This window comes from Carya illinoinensis, chromosome 10, assembly GCF_018687715.1.
Source record: "Carya illinoinensis cultivar Pawnee chromosome 10, C.illinoinensisPawnee_v1, whole genome shotgun sequence".
Classification (NCBI taxonomy): domain Eukaryota; kingdom Viridiplantae; phylum Streptophyta; class Magnoliopsida; order Fagales; family Juglandaceae; genus Carya; species Carya illinoinensis.
In genome coordinates, this window is record NC_056761.1 from 4707585 (window position 1) to 4731439 (window position 23855).

General features: G+C 32.5%; 1 protein-coding gene and 1 pseudogene across 1 annotated transcript; one reads left to right on the forward strand and one right to left on the reverse strand.

The window, feature by feature from the left end:
* The first annotated feature begins 2481 nt into the window (after window positions 1–2481).
* Window positions 2482–3606, forward strand: LOC122278310 (probable glutathione S-transferase). The gene is made up of 2 exons (XM_043088498.1): window positions 2482–2890; window positions 3035–3606. Exons 1-2 carry the CDS (start codon window positions 2567–2569, stop codon window positions 3377–3379), a joined length of 669 nt encoding a protein of 222 aa, XP_042944432.1. The 5' UTR covers window positions 2482–2566; the 3' UTR covers window positions 3380–3606.
* Window positions 3607–14664: 11058 nt separating this feature from the next.
* Window positions 14665–15756, reverse strand: LOC122279698 (annotated as a pseudogene).
* Window positions 15757–23855: the final 8099 nt, after the last annotated feature.

Sequence of the window (23855 nt, forward strand, 5' to 3'; positions counted from 1 at the left end):
CAGTTAATCACATTAATGGTTGTACATATAATTTTTATTTAAAAAAAACTAATGTTAAAAAGACAATAATTTAACCAAAATAAAAAATAAAAGAAAACGGCGCAAGCTTTCATTGGACGTGCCTTTATACAAATTATAAATAGGAGGGTTTTGAAGCTCACAAGAGTACTACTCCACATCTCATTTGCTCTTTAATCCTTTGAGGCCGGTGACAATGGCAGATAATCAGGTAACTCGATTGGATTTCTGGGTCTGCATGTATGGAATGATGGTCAAGATTGCGTTGGCTGAGAAGGAGATCAAGTATGAGCGTATGGTGGAGGACTTGATCAGAAAAAAGAGCAATCTGCTTATCGAGATGAATCCAATTTACAAGAAAAATATCCCAGTTCTAATCCACAACGGGAAACCTATATGTGAATCACTCATCATTATTCAGTACAGAGATGAGGTCGATCTGGAATGACAGATCTCTATTGCTGCCATCTGATCTTTATCAGAGAGCTCAAGCCAGATGTTTGGCTAATTTGATCGATAACAAGGCATGCACGGCTTCATTCAGGCTTTAGTTTCTCTCACTGTTTGACCTCCCAATTGCATGCATTTCTTATATGATTGCGGTATATAAATATGTAATATATTAAATCTAAAAATAGGAGATAAATATATATAGTAATGCTAATTGTACTTAAGAAAAATTTATAAAAAAAACTTCTGATCAATGTGTGAGTTCTTGATATATTGAAAAAACTGTAAATATATATATATATAGCACTACTCAAATATATATTATCTAAGTAATTGAATATTGAATGTTTTTGAAAGATTTGTCTAATTGTCAAATAAAATGGAAAGCAATCAGCAGGGACGAATGTGGGCGGGGCCATGGGGCAAGGACCCCAAAAATCTTAAAAAAAAAAAAAAAGGATTACTAGAGAAGTTAAAAACTCGACAAAATTTGATACCCAAATTTGGTTCTCAATTGCATTGCTTCAAATTCGATAAATAAAATCATTTATTTTCAACTAAAAGATCAAATTTTAGGTGGATCAACATTATAAGCACAATGTATATATCTTATCATCCAGATATGCAAGACTTGTCCACAATTTCTTATTTATAGTGGCTATTGAAAACTGCTAGAAAAGGTCGGTATATCATCTTTGATAGATTAATTCGACTTGTCTTGACACTTTTATTTTCGGTTATAAACATCATTAAGACAAGGCTTCAAAACAAAATAGATAATGACTTTTTTAGAGATTATATATTTAGTAATCTATATTGAAAAGAAAATTATTGAAAAATTTAGTATGGATGTCATATTTGATTAATTATATTTAACGAGAGAGCGACGGTTTCATTTAGATATTTTGATTAATTCTATTAATGTACTTACATAAGTTATATATAAGCATTTTGTAAAAAAGTAGGTCATATTAATAAATAATAGGTTTTTTCACTCTTTTTTTTTTTTTTTTTAACAAGAATTCTAAATTTGTATGAAATTTATCTATTTAAAACTTTACAAATCATTTATCTAAATTAATTTGTTAGTTTTTGTTACTTTTGGTTATAAACAGCTTGATCATTTCAAACTTTTGTTAACGTGTTCATTTGGAACAATTACTCCTTTAATTGTTTAAAAAGTGAATGGAAGATCCAACAATAGAAAAATGATAGCCTCACTCTGTGTAATTTTTCTAGAACTTTCTAATAAAATAATATTTTATATGTTTTATGGTAAAATTAGGCAGCCTAGAAAGTGATGCTTTACGTTGAAATTAAGGCGACATTTTAACATAAAAAAATAAAAAGCAGGCAAAACAACGTCTTAACAAAGCAAATGGCACGTTAAAACTGGCTGCGGCAGTTTGTAGAAACTCAAAAGGGAATGTAATTGAAGTTTGGATTGAGGAGCATCCTATTACAACTTCAGTATCACTGAAGCTCTTGTAGTAAAAATGGCTTTTAAAATGATTGAATTCATCAACATTTCTCACATTTTCTTAGTTGAAGATTTTCAGTTGATAATTTCTTTTATCTCTAAAATAAAAGTGATTTGGTAAATATTTACAATTTCAAATGATATTGTAAATTCTTTAAAATTACATTCTGGATGATGCTTCAACAAGATAGATCGGTTTCAAAACGAGTTACGCACTCAATTATGGAATGGACAGCTACGAACTTTTTATTTAATAGCATTTTATTAGATTTTATTCTTTACAGTAATTTCCTTTTAGACAATGGAAAAGACCTCCAAATGATCTGTAATACTTTATATTTTATTAATATATGCATGCTTGAAAAAAAAAAAAAAACAAAGTGGCACAGTAACACTACGAAAGCAGTGACATCACTGAGATGATCCGGACCATCTGGAATTGCGCAGAAGGACGCAGGATTCTCCTACGCTTTAGAAAAGAACACACTAGGGTAGGTTGTTGGTAAAAAATTACAAATTATAAATAGAAGGATTAAGTTCTTTAGCGTGCTCCACATCTCTTCTGCCTCCTCTGTGTATCTCACTTTAATTTCTTCTCAATCTTTTGAGGTCTCTACAATGGCGGATGATGATCAGGTGATTCTGCTGGATTTCTGGGCCAGCGTGTTTGGGATGAGAGTCAGGATCGCCTTAGCTGAGAAGGAGATCAAGTATGAGTCTAGGGAGGAGGACTTGTTTGGAAAGAAGAGCGATCTGCTTCTCAAGATGAATCCAGTTTACAAGAAGATTCCAGTTTTAATCCACAACGGGAAACCGGTTTGTGAATCTCTCATCATTGTTCAATATATAGATGAGGTTTGGAAGGATAGGTCTCCATTGATGCCCTCGGATCCTTATGAGAGAGCTCAAGCTAGATTCTGGGCTGATTTTATTGATAAGAAGGCACGAATTCTAATTTCTTTTACGATTTGATTTGTTTGACAACTTTATCTATTTTTAGTGCTTTAAACTCTCCTTCACCTGTTTTGTAATATATGAAGAGTACTTATGACGCATACAATATTTGAAAGTGTAAAATTAATGCAGATGTATCTGCCTTCACGGAGAATACGGACCACAAAAGGAGAAGAGCAGGAAGCAGCAAAGAAAGAGTTATTTGAGATCTTCAAGATATTAGAGGAAGAGCTGGGAGACAAGCCTTATTTTCAAGGTGAAGCATTTGGGTTTGTCGACATTTCTCTCATTACTTTCTCCAGCTGGTTCCATACCTTCGAGACGTTTGGTAACTTTAGCCTGGAGGTAGAGTTCCCGAAGATAATTGCATGGACAAAGAGGTGCATGGAGAGGGAGAGTGTCGCTAAGAGTCTTCCTGATCCGAAGAAGATTTGGACTTTTTCCGTGGAGCGTAGGAGGGAGCTTGGCTTGGATTAGAGTAATGTTTGGGCAAGAGTACTATTGAATTCGTGTTAGCAACTTAGCGTGCATACTTGCACATTTTCGGCTGATCATGGTCGTCATGTACTGTGTCGTCCGCGCGTTGAGTTTGTTGTATACTTAAAGTTTAGGTAAATAAATGTCTGTTGTGTGTTAGGCCAAGAGATACTGCATGTAACGTAAATTATGATCTTTTAATAAAAATCATCTTTTGTTCAGGTCAAGAGAGGCGTGAATGGTGTTTATCTTTTTTACTTTTGAACTTTTCGTGCACTTTATCCATGATGTATAGTACACTAAAAAGGGACCAAACAAAATAAACAAATGTTTGATCACAAGCATTTCAGATTCCAAAAATGTGAGGGGACAAAAGTAATAGACATGCACGAATACTTTTCACAACTTTTTCATAACTAAGTTTAATGGTTATATATGTATGTGTATATATTTTTGTTGCATATATGTTTGTGGGTGTATCTATGTGTATGTATGTATAAGCCAATCAAATCCGAATCTTTGAGAGATGCATACCAAATCAACTACCATTTAAGGCATTTGAATCTAATCGTATCCTATTATTCAATAGGGGTGCTACCTGAGAGGTCTTCTTATTCTTATCTTAACCCTACATAGAGGGACAGTTTGGGGCTTCGAACCCTGACACTATCCCTTATGGGCACTTGCCCTCGTCTAGATGGTGAGGGGCGGATTGGCCCTCCAATTCCTATGTCCGTCATCTCATCTTATACTATATTACAAATTTGAGGATCAAGATATAGATCTTACATAATACAAATCTTACAAAAAAAGAGAGGTGAGAGAGAATTTTTCTTTTAATAGTTAGGGTTATATTTTAAAACAACGTCGTTTCATTCATTACAAATCTATTATGGGCCAAGTTACTTTGCCGCCTCCCATTGACCGATTGGTCTTATTGCTATGCCAAAATCATTCCCTCATTATTTTTAATTTTTTAATTTATATTTTTTTATCATTTTAAAATATTTAAAAAAAATATTAAAAAAATATCAATACAATAATATTAATCACTTTCTTGATATTATTAAGTAAAAAAAAAATTAAAAAAATACAAGAGATGTCAAAATAAGATGAATAAGATGTCAAATAGCATTTCTCATCTATTATATATATATATATATGTATATATATATATATTCTGCCACCCACTCCTGTTACTCAACGATAAAAATAAAGCAATTTCATGCTACTAAGATTTATTTAGGAACTCCAAGATGACTTTTTGTGATCGCGTATAAAAAATTTGTTGCATGAAGGTGACTTCTAATTTGAAAAAAAAAAAAAAAAAAAAAGCATACTACTCGCCCCACTAGCAATAGACCCTTTTTTTTATTACATTATTTATAAAATAGGTTATAGGTGTTCAATTTGTCAGCAATTCACCAAGATGACTTTTAAATGTGATGGGGTCAGACTTATTATTTCTTAATTATATAAGTATGTTTATAATATATAAATAAAAATATTATTATTTAAAAACTGAAAAGAGAAGATTGGGGATCAGGTGATTGTATTTTTCTGAGAAATAAAATAAAATCTTTTTTTAATAAATATCACAGTCAAAGTGGCATCCAGTCAAAGTAGGCTGGTAGCAAAGCCTCAAGTGATACATCTGACGGCAGCAATGACATCGTCCACATGTAAATAATGATCAATCAGACGTATTTGATGTAAAGACTTCGTCCTATCATCGTTTAAATGAGGCAACCGGGGAATAGCCAGCCCTGTAGAGTTTTTAAGGAAAACTTCTTCAATCTTTTGAGGTCTCTACAGTACTAGTAAAGAGCTAATACGACAAAATCAAGTTTTTGCGACAAAATAAAGCGCCGCAAATGATATTTCACGCCCAACATATTTTGCCGCTAAAATGGTCGGTAATATCCGTCTAAAAAAGTTTACATTGGCAAAATTGAACTACATCACTAAATACAGTAGCGGTTGCTTCAGTTTCAGTTTCAGTACAGTCGCGGCAATAAAGTACTCAAAAGATATGGTATGGTAGGGAAAACGCAGGTAATGTCCAATAAATGCTCATAAATCGTAGCCAATGGAATATCACTCCCGGGGCAATATTTTCATCGCAAAAACTGCAATGGAGCCACAAATGATAAGTTTACATGACGATCTATTATGTCGCCAAAGTGAAGAATTTGTCAGAAAAAATTGCAAAACTTGCGGCGAAATGTAAATTGGAGGCAAATAGACTTTGGTTGAACTATTAATAGCGGTAACATTTTCGACACAAATACTTCAACGTTCACGCAAGTTCCTTCTACGACACTCTATCTTGTCGCAAATGGCAATATAGTTGCAGCAAAAACTTCGCTGATTTGCGACAAAATTATGAAAAAACTAATAAAATAATTGTTGAACTTTTTTTGTAAGTAATTGAAATATATATTATCTAAATAATTGAATATTTACGAATCATTTGAATTCAGAGTATGTTTCATTTCATTTCATCCCATCTTATCTCATCATTATAAATTTTTTAAATTCTTACAAAAATATAATAAATAGAACTTTTTCAAATCTTAATTTAATTTTTTTAAATCTAAAAATATTAATAATATTTTATTTAATTTTGATCTAAAATCATCTTATTATCTAAATGATACCATATTTTTTAAAGATTTATCTAATTAGCAAATAAAATACAAAGCCATCGGCAGGGATCAATGTGGGCGGGGCCATGGGGCGAAGGACCCCAAAAACCTTAAAATAAAATAATAATAATAATAATAGGATTACTAGAGAAGTTAAAAACTCCATAAAATCTAGTCCCCAAATTTGACTCTCAGTTGCATTGCCTCAAATTCGATAAATAAAATCATGTATTTTCAACTAAAAAATCAAATTTTAGCTAGAAAATTATAAGCACGATGTGCCTTATCATCCATATCTGCAAGATTTTTCCACAATTTCTTATTTATATCGGGCATTGAAAACTGCTACAAAGGTTAAGGTATATTATCTGATTGATAGATTAATTCGACTTGTCTTGATACTTTTATTTTCAACAGTAATTACTGCATGGGTTTTTTCGACTATTGAACAAATATTGTTGTAAAACAAAATAGATGTTGATTTTCTTAGAAATTATTTAGTAGTTTATATTAAAAAGAATTACTGAAAGATTCAATATGAATGCCATATTTGATTAATTATATAGAAAGGGAGAGCGGCGATGTTATTTAGATATTCTACTTTTCTTTTATGTATTCAAACCTGTACTTAGACAAAATATTTATATATATAGAGTTATGTTTTACACAAATTTTTACATTTGCATTAGCCCCCTAAATTAGATTTCTAGCTTGGGCGATCGAGAATTTTATTCTAATAAAATTAGTCCTAATTGCTGGCATTATAAGATAAATGCTTATTAGTGGTTAAATATTTGTTACGAAAACATCATTTGCTACAATAATAAGATAAGTATTAATTATTGTTGTGAGTATTCTAAATAAATTAATAAATAATGTTAGATATAAATTTTAAAGAGAGGCACTTCGAGCCGGTGGCACCTATAACTTGTGTTTATCGGAAACCAATTGTGAGCTGACACGTAACAGGCACATAAAAAATTAGTACTGGCCACATAATAGGGGATCAACTCTTGATCATCGAATTGAAGCCCCCTTCCGAACGAGCCGAACCCTACTCTCTCTCCTGCTCGAATTCGCTCTTCATTTCTCTCCTTCGCCGAACTCTGCTCTCTCTCCTTTGCAGTCTCCTCCTCCCTCTCTTGCAAGCCGAAACCCAACCACTAAAGATTTTCTCATTAGTTATAGGCTTTCCTTAGCATTTCATTTATCTTTTTCCTGGTCTAGGTAGAGATTGAACGGAAGACTTTTTTTTTTTTTTCCTTTTGATGTTTTTTTTTAATATAATCTAAATTTTTGTCCTTTTTTTCTTTGAATTTGTTTTATTGAATAATTTTGTTGATTATTGATGTGGGTTTGTGAGGAATTTGTTATCTTATTGATAAATCTAGGGCTTTGATGGAATGGAGATAGACTGGGGATTGATTCATTTGCTTGAAGATGTTTGTAATTGAATTGTTTCTATTGGGAATGGCAAAATATACAAACTTACCAGCAGCAAAAACCATCACCAGGGAGATTAGCTGAGAAATGGGAGATTCTCTTCTCACGACCCTTTCAATGGAGAATCACCACCTGTCTACGCTCTTGTCCATGGATTCTAGCGCCTCCTCACACGACAATTTGGATTTGGAGATGAATCGGCAAATCATTCTTCACCGTCTGCCGGATATCAATTTACCCTTGTCGGCAGAGCGCAATCCACCTCCACCTCCTCAGCCATGGAATCTAGACCCCTGTGATATTTTAAATGTTGGGCTTGGTCCACAAGTTTATGAGACGGAGAGTTTTCTTACCATACCTACAGTTGGAAGGAAATGCGCCAAGCAGATTGATACTATCTAGGTGCCTGGTTTTTTTTTAGCTTTTACTTTAAACTCGCGATGAATGAGAAATCAAAGGCAAAGATTATCAGGGACAGCAATGGAGTGTCAGGGTTTGACAAATCCGATCTCAATCTTGATGTTTTCATGGTTCAGCATGACCTGGAGAATATGTACATGTGGGTTTTCAAGGAGAGGCCAAAGAATGCATTTGGGGTCGCCGAAACTCGAAAGCAAGCCGAAACCCGACCGATTGGGGGTCGCTGGAATACTTGAAAGAGAGAGACCGAGTTGCGAATGAGAGATACTGAGATAGGGTATGGGTGAGAGAAGAGCTGAAACCAATTGGGGCAAAACAGAATGATCCCTTGTAGCGCGGCTTCATTCCTTCAAGTTCCATTGCCTACGTGTCAGCTCACCATTAGTTTTCGATAACTACACATTATAGGAGACACCGGTTTAAAGATTTTCTCAAATTTAAATAGACAAATTACATATAAACATTTAACAAAAAAGTAGGTCCCACTAATAAAGGATGTAGTTTTTGATATTTTTTTTTACGTGAAATCTACCTTTTTACAAAAATTCTAAATTTGTATGAAGTTTATCTATTTGGGGCTCTAGAAATCATCTCTCTTATAAATTAATTTGTGTTATAAAACTATCGAAATGAGAGAGAGAGAGAGAGATAGAACTCAAGAGAAGTTATGAAACTTATGAATTTCTTAAAGAATTCAACGATATATATAGGCGTACAAAAGGAACTATGCAAGTTACTATGCAGTACTATACTGGCACTGTGCATATTTACTATGCAGTACTATGCTGGTACTATGCACTGTGCGATGTCGGCCATTTACTATGCCGGTTACTATGCAGTACTATGCTGGCACTATGCGCACTGTGCGATGTCGGCCATTTACTATGCCAGTTACTATGCAGTACTATGCTGGCACTATGCACACTGTGCGATGTCGGCCATTTACTATGCCAGTTACTATGCAGTACTATGCTAGCACTATGCACTGTGCATTTGACGGCTAGCTCAAGGTGGTCATACAATTTTACAATGTTATTTTACAACACTCCCCCTTTGGATGACCACATATAATGAATATGCCTCGTTAAAACCTTGCCAAGGAAAAACCCTGTGGGAAAAAACCAATGGCGAAGGAAAAAGAGTACAATATTCATGTGTACCATAAAATGCTTTAAGATTGCCTCATTAAAACCTTGCGAAGGAAAACCCAGTGGGATAAAACCTTAGCGAAGGAAAAAGAGTACAATCAGCATAAGTCTTCAAGACGTTACTCTCCCTGAAAAGTGCATGATAAAAGGTCTTCAAGTCTCCGCATTCCAATGTTCTGCACAATCTTCTTAAATGTTGCAGTTGGTAATGCTTTTGTGAATAAATCTGCCAGATTATCACTTGATCGTATCTGCTTGACTTTAATTTCACCTTTTTCTTGAAGTTCATGAGTATAAAAGAATTTAGGTGAAATATGTTTGGTTCTATCACCTTTGATATATCCTCCTCTAATTTGAGCAATACAAGCAGCATTATCTTCGTATAAAGTTGTTGGACTATCATTAATCACTGGAAGACCACACTTTTCTTGAATATGTTGGATCGTTGATCTTAGCCAAATGCATTCTCGACTTGTTTCATGAATTGCAATGATCTCTGAGTGATTTGAAGATGTAGCAGATAGTATTTGTTTGACAGATCTCCATGATATAGCAGAATTTCCATAAGTAAATACATATCCAGTCTGAGATCTACCTCTGTGTGGATCTGAAAGATAACCTGCATCTGCATATCCAACTAATTGTGGACTTGAACCATATTGATAAAATAATCCCATATCAACCGTACCTCGAAGGTATCGAAGGATATGTTTAATGCCATTCCAATGTCTTCGAGTTGGTGCGGAACTATATCTTGCAAGTAAATTAACTGAAAATGCAATATCAGGCCGAGTGCAATTTGCAAGATACATCAGGGCTCCAATTGCACTGAGATAAGGTATTTCAGAACCAAGAATTTCTTCATTGTCTTCACAAGGACGAAATGGATCCTTCTGCACATCAAGTGATCGAACAACCATTGGAGTACTCAGGGGATGAGCTTTGTCCATGTAAAAGTGTTTCAAGACTTTCTCTGTATAATTTGATTGATGAATGAGAATTCCATTTGGCAAATGCTCGAGCTGCAGGCCGAGACAAAATTTCGTTTTGCCAAGATCTTTCATTTCAAATTCATTCTTTAAATATGTAACAGTTCTTCTGATCTCTTCAGGAGTTCCAACAAGATTTAGATCATCAACATAAACCGCAATAATAACAAATCCGGAGTCTGATTTCTTAATAAAAACACATGGGCATATTGGATTATTCTCAAATCCTTCTTTCAATAGATATTCGCTAAGGCGTTTATACCACATGCGTCCGGATTGTTTTAACCCATATAAAGATCTTTGAAGCTTAATAGAATACATACTTCTGGATGTACTCAGATTAGAAGCTTCAGGCATTTTATATCCTTCAGGGATTTTCATATATATGTCATGATCTAATGATCCATATAAATATGCGGTGACCACATTCATCAACTGCATATCCAATCTTTTTATAACTGCCAAACTAATCAAATATCTGAATGTGATTGCATCCATAACAGGAGAGTATGTTTCCTCATAATCAATCCCCGATTTCTGCAGGAAACCTTGTGCAACAAGTCGTGCTTTATATCGCACAATTTCATTACTTTCATTACGTTTACGTATAAATACCCATTTATATCCAACGGGTATTACACCCTTTGGTGTTTGTATAATTGGTCCAAAGACCTCTCGCTTTGCTAGCGAGTTTAATTCAGCTTCAATAGCTGATTTCCATTTTGGCCAGTCATCTCTACGTCGACATTCTTCGACAGTTCTTGGCTCAATTTCTTCATTACTTCTGGTAATGTCAAGAGCCATTTTATATGAGAATATGTTGTCGACAACAGTTTTATTTCTATTCAAAATTTCTCCTGTATTCATGAAATGTATCGAGATCTCGTTATTTTCAGGTATCTGTCCCTCTTCAAGGGAAGACATTTCATGAAATACCTCTTCAGGAGGTTCTTTCTCAGGAGATTTACTCTCTTCATGAGCATCAATTACTCTTATGGCCTGTGTTGGTATGGACTCTTCAGGAGTACCAAATTCATTTTGTATTTTCCTCTTCCGAGGAATTTTGTCCTTAGCACCAATAGGCCGTCCACGCTTCAGGCGTATCTTAGACTCGCCTATTGCTATTTTGGCAACTTGTCCTTCAGGGACTGCAATCCTTGCTGGAACATTAACAGCAGGAATATATGATTTTACCACACCTTTAGTGTCAGTAAATGCATCCGGTAATTGGTTTGCAACACTTTGCAAATGAATAATCTTTTGAACCTCTAGATTACATTCTTTTGTACGAGGATCAAATTGGGAAAGAGCTTTATTTTTCCAAGTAATTTCTTGTCGTGCTTCAGGCACCGACTTCTCATTACACAATGTTTGTCGTGCTTCAGGCACCGACTTCTCATTACCCATTGTTGGAAAAATGGATTCGTCAAAATGACAATCCTCAAAACGTGCCTTAAACATATCCCCTGTAAGAGGCTCAAGGTATCTGATAATAGATGGAGAATCAAACCCAACATATATCCCAAGTCTACGTTGAGGGCCCATCTTTGTACGTTGTGGAGGTGCAATTGGAACATATACAGTACATCCAAAAGTACGAAGATGAGAAATATTTGGTTGCTAACCAAATGCAAGCTGTAATGGTGAATATTTGTGATATGCTGATGGTCTAACTCGAATTAATGATGCTGCATGAATTATAGCATGTTCCCAAGCAGAAATAGGAAGATTTGATTTCATGAGTAAAGGTCTAGCGATTAGCTGAAGCCTTTTAATCAATGATTCAGCTAAACCATTTTGAGTATGTGTGTGGGCAACTGGATGTTCAACATCTATTCCTATTGACATGCAATAATTATCAAAAGCTTGAGATGTAAATTCTCCTGCATTATCCAATCGAATAGTTTTAATTGGATAGTCAGGGAATTGTGCTCGTAGCTTAATTATTTGTGTAAGAAGTTTAGCAAATGCAGCATTTCTAGTGGAAAGTAAACAAACATGTGACCATCGACTTGATGCATCAATTAAAACCATAAAATATCTGAACGGTCCACTTGATGGTTGAATAGGCCCACATATATCTCCATGAATCCTTTATAAAAACGATGGAGATTCAAAACCAACCTTTGAGATAGATGGTTTGATAATCAATTTACCTTGAGAACATGCAGAGCATGGATATTCATTGGGTAAGATAATCTTCTGATTCTTTAGGGGATGCCCATACGAATTATCAATTATTCGTCTCATCATTATTGATCCCGGATGTCCAAGGCGATCATGCCAAGTCATAAATATTTTGGGATCAATGCACTTCTGGTGCATTACAACATGTGATTCAATTGTTCTCATTTTTGTATAATACAATCCAGATGAGAGGGCAGACAGTTTTTCTAATACGAGCTTCTGGCTCGAAATTATTTTAGTAATGAGAAGATGCTCTTTATCGTCTTCGTTAATGGTTTCAATATGACAACCATTACGACGTATATCTTTAAAACTTAATAAATTTCTTCTGGATTGTGAAGAAAATAGAGCATCATCAATGCAAAATTTGGTGCCATTGGGCAACACAATATAAGCTCTTCCGGAGCCTTCAATTAGATTCGATGAACCGGAGATGGTATGAACATAGGCTTTACTCAATGTTAGATTTTGAAAATATTTTTTATCCTTAAGAATTGTGTGAGTTGTAGCACTGTCAGCCAGACATACATCTTTATTATTCATCTCGGAGATAGAAAGTTCATCAATAAGACTCATGATTCTACAAAATATATAAAACTTTCATTACTAAAAAAAAAAATTACAGAATAAAAATATTTTACAATAATATAAAGGAAATACATTAATTAAAAAGGAACACTTCCATGATCAACTCTACCACTAGAATCCTCAAAGAAATCAGAAACATCAAGACTTGTAATATCTTCTCCATCTATAGAATTTAAAGCATATGATGGTTCAGCAAAATTTGTTTCAAATTTCTTTGTTTTTTCTTTTATGGAAGATTGGTATAAGTCAACCAAGTGTTTAGCTGTACGACAGGTACGAGACCAATGTCCAGTCATACCACATCTATGGCATTCATCTTCATATTTCTTTACAAATTTATTTTGAGGACCTTTGCCCTTTTCTGAGTTGAACCACTTCTGGTGGTACGGTGTATATCTATTATTTTCCCTTTTAGTGTGGTCACTTCTAAGACCTCCACTTCTATAGTTTTTCTTACCACGTCCACGCCCTCTTTTTCTTTGAAAAGATGCACCATTCGCTTCTGGGAATGATGTAAATCTAGTACCATTCACTTCAGGGAATGATATAGAACCAGTAGGACGTGACTGGTGATTTCTTAATAAAAGCTCATTATTTTGCTCAGCTAATAGAAGACAAGATATAAGTTCAGAATATTTCTTGAACTTTCGCTCTCGATACTGCTGCTGCAGGAGCACATTCGAGGCATGAAAAGTAGTATATGTCTTCTCTAACAAGTCATCATCAGTGACTTTTTCACCACATAATTTCAATAGCGAGCTAATTTTAAAGAGTGCAGAGTTATACTCACTAACACTCTTGAAGTCTTGCAACCTCAGGTGCATCCAATCATGACGAGCTTTTGGGAGGATTACAGTTTTCTGGTGTTCATATCTCTCCCTTAAATCATTCCACAAAATAAGTGGATTTTTCACCGTTAGATACTCAGTTTTTAATTCTTCATGAAGATGGTGCCGAAGGAAAATCATTGCCTTAGCACGGTCTTGCAGGGACCCTTGATTTCCTTCTTTAATTGTATCTCCCAGGTTCATTGCATCCAGATGGATCTCAGCATCAAGGATCCAAGATAAATAATTTTTTCCAGAAATGTCAAGAGCAACGAATTCCAATTTGGTAAGATTTGACATTTTCTACATATATAAATCAAGAACATAAGTATGTTTAATATTTCATATTCATTTTGAAAACTATAAAAAAATATATTGAAAGACTTACTTGAAGTAGAGGACTATTAGCTTCAAGATCGTCAGAACTCTCGTGCTGATAACGTGTTATAAAACTATCGAAAGGAGAGAGAGAGAGAGAGAGAGAGAGAGAGAGAGAGAGATAGAACTCAAGAGAAGTTATGAAACTTATGAATTTCTTAAAGAATTCAACGATATATATAGGCGTACAAAAGGAACTATGCAAGTTACTATGTAGTACTATATTGGCATTGTGCATATTTACTATGCAGTACTATGCTAGTACTATGCACTGTGCGATGTCGGCCATTTACTATGCCGGTTACTATGCAGTACTATGCTGGCACTATGCGCACTGTGCGATGTCGGCCATTTACTATGCCAGTTACTATGCAGTACTATGCTGGCACTATGCACTGTGCATTTGACAGCTAGCTCAAGGTGGTCATACAATTTTACAATATTATTTTACAACAATTTGTTATTTTTTGTGACTATTGGTTAACGCGTTGATTTTAAACTTTTGTTAACGTGTTCATTTTGAACGATTACTCCTTTAATAATTTAAATAGTGAATAGAACATCCAACTATATGAAAATGATAGCCTTATTACTTCCGTCTAATTTTTCTAGAACTCTCTAATAAAATAATATTTTATATGTTTTATGGTAAAATTAGGCAGCCTAGAAAGTGATACTCATTTGTTATTCGTTGAAATTAAGGCGACATTTTAACATAATAAATGAAAAACAGGCAAAACAACGTCGTAAACAAGGCAAGTGGCACATTTACACTACGAAAGCAGTGACATCACTGACATGATCCGGACCATTTGGAATTGCGCGAGTAAGCACGCTAACACGAATTCAGCGGTACTCTTGGGAAACATTACTCTAATCCAAGCCAAGCCCCTTCCTACGCTCCATGACAACCTCCCACATCTTCTTTGGATCAGGAAGAGTCTTAGCGACACTCTCCCTTTGCATGCACCTCTTTGTCCATGCAGAAGTTGCCAAACGTCTCAAAAGTATGGAAATAACAGGTGTAAGTACTGAGCAAAATGTCAACAAACCCAAATGCTTCACCCTGAAAATAAGGCTTGTCTCCCCAGCTCTCCCTCTAATATCTCGAAGACCTCAAAGAATTCTTTCTTTGCTGCTTCCTGCTCTTCTCCTTTCGTTGTCGCTAATCTTACTGAAGGCAGATACACCTGCATTAATTTTACACTCAAATATTGTATACATCAAAAGTACTCTTCATGTATTACAAAACAGGCGGAGGAGAGTTTAAAGCGCTAAAAATAAATAAATTTGTCAAACAAATCAAATCGTAAAAGAAATTAGAATTCGTACCTTCTTATCAATAAAATCAACCCAGAATCTAGCTTGAGCTCTCTCATAAGGATCAGAGGGCATAAATGGAGACCTATCCTTCCAAACCTCATCTATATATTGAACAATGATGAGAGATTCACAAACCGTTTTCCCGTTGTGGATTAAAACTGGAATCTTCTTGTTAACTGGGTTCATCTTGAGAAGCAGATCGCTCTTGTTCTTCAAGTCCTCGTTCCTGTACTCATATTTGATCTCCTTCTCAGCTAAGGCGATCCTGACTCTCATCCCAAACATGCTGACCCAGAAATCCAGCAAAATCACCTGAGCATCATCCGCCATTGTAGAGACCTCAAAAGATTGAAGAAGTAATTAAGGTGAGATATACAGAAGTAGAAAAAGAGATGTGGAGCGCGTTAAAGAACTTAATCCTTCTATTTATAATTTGTTATGGCGGTATGCGTGGAATGAAAAGCTTGACTAATTTCTCGAGGAGTGTTTGCAGCAATAAAAGATCTTTTAGATATCTTTGACTAGGCCGGTTTGTACGGTAAAAATATTTTATTTCATCCTATTATTATAATTTTTTAAAATTTTTATATAAAATATAATAAATAATTTAATTTTTTCAAAAAGTAATATTATATATTATTCTACTTTCAATTTTTATCTAAAATTATATTATCTCATCTCATTATCCAAACAGCATCTTAATCAAGAATAAAATTTTTTATAAATCTATCATATATATATATATATATCTTATAATAAAAATAATTTTATAATTAATGAGCTTTGTCGATTTCTAAAATTAATTTTATTTTTTTAATTTATTCAACTCTAAGTCTCTATCAACTACTATCCTTAGGAAAAAAAAAAAAAAATTACTATCCTTGTGTGTTGTTTTTTATATCTCTTTTATTTTTATAAATAAGGTAAGATGAGTTAAAATAAAAATAAAAATTTAAATAAATTATTATTAAAAAATATTTTTTTAATATTATTCTTATTTTAAAATTTGAAAATTTTTATTATTTATTTTATTTTATATAAAAATTTAAAAAATTATAATAATAAGATAAAATAAAATATGATAAAAGCTGACACGAGAATAATTGTAAAAACATACTGGCCTAAAGCGTAATAGTTTCGCCTATATCCTTCTGCGTAATTCCAAATGGTCCGGATCATGTTAGAGCACAGCATTGGTTTGTTTCTTTATATGGATCTTCAAAATCATAATTTTAAAAATTGGTTTGGTATATAAAGAAAAATCTTTATATTGAATTATGTATTTTTGAACTAAATAATAATAAAATATTTTTTTAATTATTATTTTTATATATTTTACAATTAACACAATGTGTTCAAAAATACAAATTCCATATATCTAAATATTACCAATTTTATATATCAAAATGACTACTTTTATGAATAAATATTAATATATATTAAAAAAATATTTTGTATCATCAACTTAATATAAACTTAATATATCAAAATCATATTAATACAAATTTCACGAAATTGATTTTAATGGATAGGAGAGAGAAAAAATAGTAAAATAATATTTGAAGAGTGAATTGTGGTTCTTCAAACTTGAATAAACACTATTCATAATTTTTCAAAATTTTAAAAATACATAATTTAATATAGACTAATTTAAAAAAATATTATTTAAATATAAAAATGAATATAAAAATACATAAATCATTACCAATGTTCTCAGCGATATCACTGCTTTCGTAGTGTAAATGTTACACTTGCTTTAATTTGTTAGGACGTTGTTTTGCCTGATTTTTATTGTTTATGTCGAGGACAATGATACATCATCAATTATATTATAATTAAATTATTATTATTATATATTAAAATATTAATATTTTATTTCAAATCAAAATTTCTGTATTTATAACAATTTAAAATAAATAAAATAATAATTTTTTATACTATAATATAAACCACTTATAATATAGTTCTTCTTATATTATTTTCTTTATAATTGAAATGTCGCCTTGATTTCAACGAATATTAATTTTTAAATACGAGTATCACTTTCTAGGCCGCCTACTTTGACCATAAAACATAGAAAAGTTTTATTCATTAATTTTACATATTATATAGTTTTATTTTTATTTTTTTCTCATATTAAATATATAGTATATGAATAATAAATAAATAAATTAAATTAATTTTAAAAAAATTAAAATTTAAAAAAAATATATAATTTATAATATAACAACACTCATTCTAAATATCAGATTCAAAGCGGCATCAAGTTGGCAAGTAACAAAGACAAAGTGATAGATCCGACGGCAGAAATAAAAAAATATATATATAATATATATACATATAGAGAGAGAGATGATAAGTAACAAAAACACATTATCAAACTTTCAAAAAAAAAAAAGAAAACACATTATCAAATATCAGGTTCAAAGTGGCATCCAGTAAAGTGGGGTAGTAGCAAAGAGTAAAGTGATAGATCTGACGGCAGCAATGACATCGTCCACGTTTAATTGAATAAAGTGGGATAATGATAGGACTATCCATTTACTACTCATTTTCATTTTGTATTTATTTTTTTAGTTTTTTATTTTATTTAATAATTAAAAAAAGTAATTATTAATAAAATTATATTTTTTTAATGATTAAGAAAGTTAAAAAAATATTTAAAAGAAAAAAAACTCCAAATACATTATAAATAGTAAATTGACAGTATTAGAGCATTCATATTAGATTTCTCGTAAAAAATTTTATAATTTAGTTAAAAATGACATTTTTTAAAATTTTTTTTCTAAATTTTACTCATCTTTCAAAAACTTTCTACATCCCATTCCATATACTTTTTTTATTCTTTTAAAATAATATTTCTCAATTATTTATTTATTACTTTTTTCTCACTTCTATTTACAAACTTAACAACTGAATATTTTTCTTATGTTTTGAACTATTACTCTAGTAAATATTTTAAACAAAAATTTAAATTTATTTTTTGTGGGTATGATAATATTTTTAAAATTATTTTTTTTATACTTTCATAATTATTTAAATTATTTTTAAAATTATTATTTAAAACTATAACAAATATGAGTATGATAAAAAGTATAGATGATTAGAATAAAATATTGATAAAAAATAATTTGAAGATAAACAGTAGTTTCTACTATACATCCCCTAAATACTTTTTCTAAAATAGAGATTCGGCCATACAGATAATTTTGATGAACTTCTTAAATTTTTTCTCAAATTAAAGAAAAAAGTACCTATGTCGTACCGTTGGGAATGCTCTTAGTAACCCTATCATGAGAAATAGCGAGCCATCTAGACTTTTTAAAGAAGCTGAAAAGAGAATCTAATAAAAAGGGATTTAAAATAATTCTCCATTTGATATAAAATATAATAAATAATTTAATTTTTTTAAATTTTAAAATAATAATAATATTAAAAAATAATATTTTAATAATATTTTATTCAACTTTTAACTTTCATCTTAATTCACTATCCAAATAACACCTAATTCTATTGATACGAGGTTAAATTTATTCTATAATTAAATTAATTTTATAAATTAACATTGGTTAAAGACTCAATTATGGATTCAAAAGTCATAAGATTGTTGAATATTAATTTAATTAAACCTTTAATTCTTAAAATCATAACATTCTATCATACTTACAAATCTAACGTTCACAGTAGCTCATTCTATCAGCACTGATCCGTTGGTAGCCATTTTTCTTTTGACAACTTCACTCATCTATCAGTATTCAATGACTTAACACTATACACATATATAATACAAAAGCATTTTAATCTAGCGTATAGGTCGCTCCCTCCATAACTTGAACCCATAATAAGGTTCGTACTCTGATACCAATTATTAAATACCCAATTAGGGGTGGGCTCTGACTCCGTTGGAATGATCAATTCCAACCTTCGACTTCGACTTCGATTCCGAATGGAGGTCGGAACTTCGATCGGAGTATGGTTGGGCTTCGGCCTACCTCCGAAGGCCCATGCGCAATCCAAGGCCCAACCACCTAATTGACTTCCAATTTCAAAAATATGATGTAAAAATAATAATAAAAAAACTTAAATACAAATAACATTGATTAAATTCCATACAGTCATACATTACAAAATCAAAAAGTAGTAAATTAGTAACTGAACATTGACAAAGTCTTGATTCTTGAACATCGAGAAAGGAACAACGTCTTGATTCTTGAAGTTGAAGCCAGTAGCCATTACCATTCGACATTCGTTCTCATAAGTTTTTATCTGCAAAATAATATATATGAAAATATTTTTTAAAAATATAGTATGAATTATGAAATGGTCAATAATTTTTTAAATGATTTAAAAATACTAATATAGTACCTGAATAGCATCACTACAACACATGAACACAACTCCTCATCCATGTAACTTGTAACTCATCCGCAATTATCACTCATCTGCAACTATGCTAGGGTTCACAAGTAGGTCTACAAAATCATAAAAATTAGAAGTTGAATAATTAAAACATTACAAATATTTAAATTATAATTTAAAAGTATATAAACTATAAAGTTACCTGATTCAAGCCTATATCTCTCGGAATCAATGATATCTACTCCAATAGACATTTCACACAGCCAGTTTTGTGTGCAAATGAGGGCCTCCACAGTTAAAGGTGACGATGAATTCCGATAAGCATCCAACACACAACCTCTAGTGCTAAACGCCTATTCAGAGGCAACCGTAATGATAGGAATAGCCAGCAGATCTCGAGCTATTCGGGAAAGAATAGGAAACTTAGTGGAATGAGCATTCCACTAACTTAATAACTGAAATGCATCACTAGGTGCTTATACACCTTCCATCAAATAACGTTCAACCTCATACCTACACTGCATAATATTCCTCGATGCACGCCTTTGATGATATCGCTGCACCAATGGTGATGAAATAACTGCAACAGAAGCAGTGTAATCATATGAAGATGTCAAACTGGTCGGGTGTGAGGAGCTACGGCTACCACTTGCTGGAGTAGAATGACCATTATTGTTGTAGTGGCTATATAAGTCATCAATATCATTTTTCAGCTCTCTAATAAACTCTTCAATCTTTTATTCTCCAAGGATGCCAATAAAGAAAAATTGTATAATTTTCAACTTATATCGGGGGTCAAGGATTGCAGCCACAAGTAATAATCTATTTATTTTCACAATATCCCTCCTGTTATGAACTGAATGAAAAGAGAGAGTTTCAAGAGATTGAGAGAGAATGGGAGAGGAGATTCTCTTGTTGATCTGTATCTCATATAACATCAATATACCTATATATATAGGGTTACAAAAGAGACTATATTTTTTACGACTAGCACTATGCACTAGTACTATGCATTTGACGGCTAGCTAAATGTGGTCATACAATTCAAGATAGTTTATAACACTTCCCCTTTGGATGACCATATTTAAAGAATATGCCTCGTTAAAACCTTGTCAAGGAAAAACCCTGTGGGAAAAAACTAATGGCGAAGGAAAAAGAGTACAGTATTCATGTGTATCGTCGAGTGCTTTAGGATTGCCTCATTAAAACCTTGTAAAGGAAAACCCAGTGGGATAAAACCTTAGCGAAGGAAAAAGAGTACAATCAGCACAAGTCTTCAAGACATTACTTCCCCTGAAAAGTGCATGATAACAGGTCTTCAAATCTTCGCATTCCAATGTTCTGCATAATCTTCTTAAATGTTGCAATTGGTAATGCTTTAGTGAATAAATCTGCCAGATTTTTACTTGACCGTACCTTCTTGATATCAATTTCAACTTTCTTCTCATGAATTGCAATGATCTTCTTGTTTGTATCTGAAAGATAACTTGCATCTGTACATCCAACTAACTGTGGACTTGATCCATGTTGATAAAATAATCACAACTGGATCTTTCTGCTCATCACTACTCTTCTGTAGTTGTACTCTTCTGGAGTTCTTATAAATAACACAGTTAGTGGAGAATTCATCAACATTAAACCGCTAACCTCATTTTTCAATAAAAAAAACGGTGGCCAGCCTTTTAAGATCAGACAAGCACCGCGGATTTTCAACTCTTCTGTAGGTGTCAGGCGTGCTATCAGGCACCGCAGCTATCAGACACCGCAAAGCTATGAAGCTATATTCCATCTCTTTTCTCTTGCTTCACGAGAGATGCTGTATCATAATTTTCTCTATAAAAGAGATATTCAGCTCGTCTTCATTCACATCTCATCTTCTTCACTTTTCTGTAATCATACTGCATTTTTACCCTACAATCTCTTTCTGCATTCTTATCCTGCAATCTCTCTTTGCAATAGCTCAGCAATCTTCTCAGGGTCAATATATGAGGTATTCTGCACCTCGTTCATCAGCTTTTCCTGCTTCTACCACAAGTGCTATCATGCAATATAGTAATGATCTGACTAATAAGTCAGATAATGAAGCTATCTATGAGTTTGTGAGTCTCGGTACCCGATACTCATCATCCATTGTCGCATTTTCTCAGCGACTGCAATCTAGAACTTGTGGAGTTGACAATCTCCACGAGAATATTGCTATACTTCAGCGACTTCTTCTGGAGTCCAACATGAAGATAGGAGCAATAAAGCAAGAGAGTAAGAATTTAAAATCCTTGTTTAAATCTTCTTTTCGATTGCCCACCCCTTTAGATAGGGATGCCATGCAGATTCTTGAAAAACAAGAGCGTTTGAAGAATGAGGTAAAGTGCCTTAAATTTCTGTAATTTTTGCTTCAAGATAATAAAATAATTATTTCACAAATATTCATATTTGTGTATCTATCATCTGGTAGATATTCTGTGTGCTCCCTTTTATTTCTTCTTTAATAATGCACACTTCTTATCAAACCCATAATATGAATCTGAAATACTAATTGTATTAAAAGATGGTATTTCATGACTAATAACATCATCCATCTTCCCCTTGAAGCCGCAAGGGTTTCAGATTTATATTTCAAATATGTGCAGTTTTTATGAGCTCTTCTGGAGCCTCAATGACATTTAAATCATATATATAAACTACAATAATAGCTTGTTTCCATTTACGTTTGGATTGCTTTAGATCATATAAGGATCTTTGAAACTTGATAGAATACATATTTCCAGATGTATTCATATTAGAAGCTTTAGACATTTTCTATCCTTCAGGGATTTTCATATATATATCATGATCCAATGATCCATATAAATATGCAGTTAATCATGCATATCCAAACTCTCGGTAACTTTCAAACTAATAAAAATCTCAATGTGATTTCAACTACTTTAAAATCATATCAATATTGTTTCTTCGAGAAACTAACTTGTGATTTCTTTATCACATTTTCATATTAAAAGCTTTAGGCTTTTTATATCATGTATATAAATATCTACTGATATTTAACAAAAATCACCTCTTTAGGTGTTTGGACTTCAAGTCCATATTTATCACATTTTACTTTGTGATATCAATTCTGCAGGAATTGAGAAACTGACTCGTGATTTATATATCACATTTTTATTTCCTTTCCATAAATACTCACTGACATTCAACAAGCATCACCTCTTTAGGTGTTTAGACTATAAGTCCCGATGCATCATATTTTACTAGTGAATCAATTCTGCAGGAATTGTTTCTTTCAAATTTGGCCAATATTTTACGTCGTATTCTTCGATGATTCTTGATTCACTTTCATCATTACTTCTGGTAATGTCAATTGCCATCTCATATGGAAATACGTTGTCGACAACGATTTTATTTCTATCTATAATTTCTCCATTATTCATGAAATGTATCGACATCTCGTTATTTTCAGGTACCTGTCCCTTTTCAAGGGAAAACATTTTCATGAAAAACCTCTTCAGGAGGCACTCTTCAAGAGTTTGTATAGGAGAATTTTATACAGAGAATTTGGATGGACTTTATTGCTTGTTTTGTGGGTATGGCCTCTTCAGGAGCACCAAATTATTTGTGACTTTCTCTTTTGAGATACTCTATCTTTTGTATCGATAAGTCTCACATGCCTTTATACACGTCTTTAGACTGCTGAATTTCTTAATTGTCCTACAGGGACTTCAATCCTCGCTGGAATTTTAGCAACTAGAATATGAGACATTTTTATCTTATTGTATCCAAAATTTAATTATCATCTGAACTTCTGGTTCACATATGATAATCAAGATAACGTCGAATAATTTCATCTTATTTGCTTCAAGCAAATTTTTCTTTCCACTTCTGGTGGTAAGACTTTATAGTAAAAGAATCTTCTGGTTCTTTTATGGACATCCATATGAAAATCATTCGACTTATCGTAATTCATTTTGGATGATCAAGATAACTATGAAAATATACAAATATTTTGAATCATATCATCTTTTGATGCATCATAATATTTGATTCAATAATTTGTATAATATCATCTCAAAGAGAAAGCTTACAGCTTTTCCAATACGAGGTTCTGGCCCGAAAAAATATTCATTATCACGTTCAATCTCTTAGTTTCTTTGAATGAAACGCATAATTCTTTT

Bases quoted from the DNA above. Each gene is read 5' to 3' on its own strand.
- LOC122278310 (XM_043088498.1), top strand. From the start codon at position 2,567: ATGGCGGATGATGATCAGGTGATTCTGCTGGATTTCTGGGCCAGCGTG. The intron at 2,891-3,034 runs GCACGAATTCTA...AAATTAATGCAG, and splicing joins CTGATTTTATTGATAAGAAG to ATGTATCTGCCTTCACGGAG.